Genomic DNA, 6,946 nt, shown 5'->3' with positions numbered 1-6,946 from the left:
AAATCCTGCAGCACTGTGTAACACAGAAAGCTCTCTTTTAAACACACAGTATGTCTCCTCTGGATCCAGTATGAATGAGTAATGATCGTCTATAATAGAAAAGTCTGCTTAAGGCTCTTCTATACTTTTAATAAATGAATGAAGGATTTCACAATTTAAGACATTACTGGAAATCGAAGGTTTTTTTCTCTCAAGGGGGATGAACGCCACTTGCAAAGGACTAAATGAGTTATGTCCTTGTTTTTGGTACACATACCCTTTGTGCCATAACCTGCAGGTTGCTACAGTAATGTAGGCCCATATTTCCATTACTCTAGAGACTGCTTTGTAGCCTTGTGCTTTTTTAAGAACTTACTTTTATCCAATGAATATTTAATTACAGAAGAAAGTTCATTTTATTCAAATAAATTTCATAAGATATTTCATTGGTCTTTGTATTTAATAAAGAAAAGTCTTAATCTGAAAAAAGAAGGGGAACTGCAATTTTCCACAAAATCTTTGATCGGTGCATCCCTGTTGAGAAGCAAGTGCACCAACCTGAACGGTGGTGGAGTAGAAAGCGTGGGGCAGCGTTGCCACAAGAGACACCACCCAAATGGCCGAACTGACCCACTTGGCCCGAGTCATGGCGATCCTTGGGCTGCTCATCTTCAGGGAAGTAACCAGGGAGTGATACCGGGTCACACTCATTGCCGTGAGGAAGAAAACACTGGCATACATGTTCATGGTGGTGACAGAGCTCACAATCTTACACATGACCCGACCAAACGGCCAGCGGAAGTCCAGCACTGTGTCCACAGCCCAGAATGGTAAGGTCAGGACGAACTGGAGGTCAGTGATGGTCAGACTCATCACGAAGCAGTCGATGGCGGAGTGGTGGTGGCCCCGGCGGCGGGAGTGGAGAAGAAAGAGAGCCAAGAGGTTCCCCACCAGCCCCAGGACGCACACCACCAGGTAGACCATGGCAATGAGGACTCGCACCTGTCAGACACAAATTATAATTTAAGCTTGTAAACTCCCCAACTCCCCCACCCCTCCAAAAAAGAAAAAAAAAAAACCTTGGCCATACAAACACTCAGATGATTTGTGCACATTCTCTGCATCCATCTTGTGATGAGAAATGAAGGTGAGAAGACCTACTGGCAGGTTTGCGCTGTCTCCATGCTGATCCAGGGAGGACTCCTTGGAGAGGATGTGAAGCCAGCAGTTGAGTGAGAGATTGAAAACTGGTAGGTTGGACCCTACTCCTGTAGGGCTGACCAGCTCCGATATTTCCTCCTCCTGCCCTCCGCACGCGCTCAGTCCAGTGGGGGGTCCGGGGGAGCTGATGTTGCTCTGCATGCTTGTGCAGAGAAATAAAGGCGCACTTTTTTTTTTTTTTTTTTCTTTTTGTAGAGATAAAGGTCCCTAGCTTTTCCTCATGTGCCAAACTATCCTCCGCACTGAGGGTGCACAAATATGGAGACAAAACTCCCCATCTTCCTCCTCCTGCGTTTGGTGCTCAAAGTCCAAAGTGCGCACCGCGTTCTCTTCTCACAGTGATTCAAATGGAAACTTGAAGCAAAAATGTATATTTTTGAATATAATAAAGGGGAAATGTTAAAAAAGAAAAACATCAATCTATTCTGTTACGGTTCGTCAGCATCTTCATCCTGAGAATGTGAGCGCAGAACTGGACTGGATGCTTTTATACTCGATAGGCTCTCATCCCGCCGCCTGACGGCGCACTGTGGGTGCGCACTGTTCATCCATCAATGATAACTATTATTATCATCAAGAAGAAAAGTGTCATCAGTTTCATATTTGTAGGATTTAGCGTTATTTTTATTTAATTTGAGCTTCGAGATCAAAATTGTTTATTTAGTTTATTTTGACTTTTTTTGTCTGTCTCTTTTCTATTTTTTTTGTAGCTAAGTTAAATATTACCTAACAGCAAAAGTTGTGCATCTTTCTGAGTATATAAGGAAAATTACACGTTTTATTAGACAAATATCCACTGTAGCAAAATACTTTCTATTGGCTAAAATCTTCATGTCAGTTTAAATAATAATAATAGTAATATTAAGAGGAATGTTAGATTTCTTTTTAACACACCTGGCAAACAAGGGTGGCCAGGCAATAACCAATGTACACTGAAGGGTGGCCAAAAGTGGATATGGTGCCAGAGCCTCAGGGTCAATCTTTTCCAAAAGGAAAATGAACAATCAAAACATCCATATTTTCCACATAAAGACAAACTACACTTTCCTACAGCATTTGCTAACAAATAGACACATATATTTAAACTTCCATGCTGTCTAAATTAAAGGTGTAGAGGACAAAATTCTTTCAGTTTTGAGTTCTGGGGTGAACATCTTTTCCTTTGTCATTACTTACCTACTTTTATTAACAATCATTCTTCATAAAACTAATATTTATATGTTCTAATATCTATATTAAATGGATTACTTGTTATTACAATAGTTATTTATCTCTGATTTCAGTGAAGAGTCCTAGATAACTTGCATGACATAATTTTCTCTTTACCCAATAAAAGACAAAATCTAGTTCTGAAAAGAGCATGAATTCTGTATTTATCATCTTTAATGTTCGTATATTTATGTGCGTAATTAACCACAGTGTTTTTGTTGTCAGGCAATTGTTTACATATAGAAAATTAAAAAGTTAAATAAGTTAAAACATTCCATTTGGGAGTATTACCGCTGCCACCATCAGTATTACAGGGAAAAAATGGTTAGGGTGGCCACAATTCTATTATTAGTGAAATCATTGATTGGTTCATCTCTTGAGGGTGATGCGGCAAATGGGGTAACTGTGCAATCTGAGTGCGGTTTGGACTGTTTTGATCAACAAATTTTCCCAAAACAGCTGCCGACCTCTGCAACTCCTCCAGTTACCATTTGCCTCCTAGTTATTTTTTTTTTCAATAAGAGATTTTAAACCTATTGACAAATTGAAGTTTAATCATTTTCTAACAGTTTAATCATACCAATCTCTCACAAATACCAGAGGCTTCCAAACTAACTTGTGCTGATGTTAAATAAGCGTTCCTTTCCTCCTAAAGTAATTGGACACATTTCTAGGAAAAATATGTCTTTTGCTTTCTTTGTATATTTACCAAGCACAATCACATGCAGTTGGAGGCTGACAGTTTTTCTTCCTGTGGAGCGGTTCATTTACATTCTGCAGAAGCTGTTTAAGGTGCTTAAAAGTGTCGACTTTCATTTTCGTCAGAGTCTTACAGGCAATTAAATAGTGGAGATGGGGAGGAATCTCAAAGTGAGCGCCTCTCTCTCACCTCATTATATTTCTGCTCTGATCGAGGAAAAATAAAACGCTAGATAAATTTCATTTTGTTTGTGAATGTGGTTGCTTAAGGTTTAAACACAGCTTTTCTGTCATGGTAAAGCAAATGCTCTTTCTTGTTAAAAGGCTGTTATTTAAACTGCTTTTCTCTGTATAGATCAGACAGTGTAAATGGCTGTCTTGCAAAGATCCTAACAGCTAGCACTTATCAGTTTTCTTGCTTGGTTGAGCACATTCTGACAAAAGCTCATAATAATGGCAAATTCAAATATGGAAGAAAAAAAATTACATTCATAATTTAATTGTTTCTGCATGTTTATCACTTATTTAGAATAAGCTGAAGGATGTGGGCACTAAAAAAGTAGAGAAAGCTGAATGTTTCATTTTAAGCATGATTCTATTGGACTTTCTACCTCTTACTTCATATGAAAATTAACATTCAACAAAGAATGTTGTGTTAAAAATGTCTTTGTAAGCATTTTACGGATAACCTTTTGAAATTCTTCTACTTTAACTTTGAACATTTTATTTTAAAAATATATATATGTATATATATGAATGCCAGGAGGGACCAGCAGGGCCACATCATCGACAAGAAGAGGGGAGGAAATCCACTGGTCCCTAAATCAGAACCCCTCCAGCCCTCTGATTTCTAGCTTCACCTTGAAATCCTTTAAACGAAGGTTGTTAACAGGACCAGATAGCCAGATAGCCCCTAGTAAAGAGCCTCCGAGTACCTACTCCTGGAGCTCTCCCACCGGGCACTATGAGGGACAAGGTTGAATGTGTTCTTCAGGTCTACAAAACACATTTGGACTGATTGCACAAACCTCTATGAAATATTGAATTCCCTGCAGAGAGTGCAGAGCTGGTCCAATGTTCCACAGATGGATGGAAACCACACTGCTCCTCCTGAAGGAGGTTCAACAATCAGCAGGACTCACCTTTCCAGCACTCTGGCAAAGTTAGGCAAAAAAAAATGACATTACATATCAAAGAAGTTGTCACAAAGGATACTCACTCTTATTTAAAGTAATCAAAATATACAGGAATCCTGATATGAAAATTCATATAGCTCACTTTTTTTTTTTTTTATCAAAACACTCACAATTTAAAAGTTTGACAGTACTAAGGTGGAATTATTTACAAGTTGGTTTTATAAATTTTGAGACATTTTTGAGTCAATTTATTTGAAAGCTCAAAAAATCTCAAGATGGTCAAAAGCTTCCAAATTATTACCAAGATTTATCTAACTTCAGCTGTGACTTCTTTTTTTCAAATAGGTTGCAGCATCTCAGCTCTAAACCAATACAGATGAACTCTCTATTTATACACAGAAACTTATGATTTGGAGATATGTGATCAATAATTAATTTCACACTCAAGGCTGTTGTGGATTGTATTAACAAAAGATATCATTATAAGCTGTTTACAAAACATGTGTGACTTTACACTCTCTAGATGTCTCAAGCTAACCTGATCAAACAATTCACTTAGGGCAACATCATCTAAAATGACCAGAGAACAAAACAATACTAAAGAGGGAACATTGGAAAGTTGAAGTTTTACTATTTAGTTTGGAGCAGATGCTGCAAAAACTCCTAAATCTGATCCCTATTGCGTAGCATGCACATGGACACAGAGAGCCCACTCCAGATAATAACTGGGAGAATGGATGTTTTCGCTGACAGCTGATGCCATTGACATTCGGTGCTCGAACATGCTGCATGTCCTTAAACTCTTTTTAATGTTTTGTTGATACAGACTCTGCAAGAAACTGCTGTCTTTCTCTGCATAAACGTTGGCAAAGAAGGTAAAGAAAGTCCTCAAACACATAATCCAGTGTATTCTTGGGAGGATTTATGTAATCTTACAACCCCAGGAAGTCCATGGTTATAAGGTGGAAGGAAAATTATTTCAAAGATTTATGCAACATAGAGCTCAGAAAAGTGTGTCATGCTTCAGAAATTCTAAAGAAATGTAGTGCAAAAAAATGCCTGAATTTTTGCAGTAATACTTGATTTAATTTATTATGTATGAGACATTTTTATGAAAGATTTGAAAGTTCAACACACCCATTGAAAAAGTAGCATAAAACAATAAATACATTTGCTGCAAAATACATACTTTTGGTTAAAAAGAAATGTTTTAAGATCCTGTTTTCTGGAAGAATGGTTCCAGCAAAAGCCTGATCTCTGCAGAATGATAGGGTTGGAAACATGCTGAGGCTTTAGATAGGGTAGAGCATTCCACGGCTGCACTGGTAAGATACAACGGCTCCGTTCTGGCTGTGATGGAGAGCCAGTTGAGGGAATATCGAATAGGTGTTACATGTTAGTGTTTCTGCTCTCCCATCAGGAGTCCAACTGTTTATAATGTAATTTCAGTACAAATCCAGCTGTTATTTAATTTTTGGAGCTGTTATAGATTTTTGGAGAACATCAGTGAACAAATAAGACCAAGAAACACAGGCAAAAAGAAAGACACAAAAAGTTCACAACTTGTGCAGTGGAAACAAAAAACACGTGGAAGAAGTGCTCTCATCAGATAAGACAATATGCAAATGCTATGTTTAATAGAAAACACTTCACATCAACCTAAGGAACACAAATCTCTACAGTAAAACATGGTGGTAATAGTGTCATGCTGTGGGGATGCTTTATCCGCAGCCGGGAAAAGATGGCTAGAGCTAAATACAGGGTGATGGTTTGAAGAAACCTGCTAGAGGCACCAAAAAATAGTTCAAACTAGAAGGTTCACAGCACACTACAGGAGAACCTTAAAAATAAAACCATCGATATAAGGGAATAAGTTAGCTTAGAACCTTTTTGTTTGTTGGAAAAGTCAAGTAAAAATCTTGAGCTAAATCTAGCAGGTGAGGAGAGTACAAACAAAATAATTTGTGTCTAAATATGAACAGGTGGAAGAGATGCGATTGTCACTACAGTCGCTATGAACCATTTATATTGGTCTGTCACCTAAAATTCTGCTTAAAATCATATAAGTTAATGGTTTCTGTTTGATGCATTCCAGGGTGTTTGCATCGGTAGCTAAGGACCTGAATGCTCTGTCCTAGATTATCACACAAACATGTACACAAATATGTTGACACTCATCCCATTTTTTTCCAGTTGTCCTACCGGCACCTGGGAAAATATCATCACCATCATTATAGGGTTCCTATTTTCTTAGATCCTTTTCACTTTATTCCAATGCTGTTTGTCTTATTTAATACATTTTACTTTTTACTGAACATGAATTATTTTAGACAAAAATATACACATTAACAAAAAAAAAAACGGTTTATCTTCTCTGCATTTATTATCATTTCACTGAAATGTTACAGACCACGTTAAAGTCATTCCCAACTTATTTTACAAAATGTATTTAAAGTGCATAATAAAATAAAGGAGTGAAACAGCTACTGATCATCCTCGGTTAATACTTGTTTACATAAAAAGGGACCTTGAAGATATTTTCTTTTTTTACACCACTGTGGATGAGCTTTTCACTCACTATAATTTAATGAAAAAAATCCCGGTTAGAAGCATTTGTTTGTGCGCTGAAGCAGCACCACCTTACAGACAGATACAGATGCTGAAAAAAAGCAACTAAAGGAACACTCTGCTGCACTTGCAAG

At 37.6% G+C, this 6,946-nt stretch overlaps 1 protein-coding gene across 1 annotated transcript in view; it reads right to left on the bottom strand.

Annotated features, from left to right (window-relative positions):
* The window catches only part of LOC107096958 (relaxin-3 receptor 1-like), a 3,727-nt gene extending 2,109 nt beyond the window's left edge, over positions 1-1,618 (bottom strand). Inside the window, exons 1-2 of the mRNA XM_015393880.1 lie at positions 1,141-1,618; positions 538-981 (exon numbers count right to left, since the gene is read on the bottom strand). Of these exons, the coding sequence (XP_015249366.1) occupies positions 538-981; positions 1,141-1,341 (645 nt within the window). The 5' untranslated portion in view covers positions 1,342-1,618. The remainder of the gene's footprint in view (positions 1-537; positions 982-1,140) is intronic.
* Between the last annotated feature and the right edge of the window lie 5,328 nt (positions 1,619-6,946).

Source organism: Cyprinodon variegatus, unplaced genomic scaffold (genome assembly GCF_000732505.1).
Source record: "Cyprinodon variegatus isolate N-32 unplaced genomic scaffold, C_variegatus-1.0 Scaffold661, whole genome shotgun sequence".
Classification (NCBI taxonomy): Eukaryota; Metazoa; Chordata; class Actinopteri; order Cyprinodontiformes; family Cyprinodontidae; genus Cyprinodon; species Cyprinodon variegatus.
This window is presented reverse-complemented; position numbering and strand designations above follow the sequence as displayed.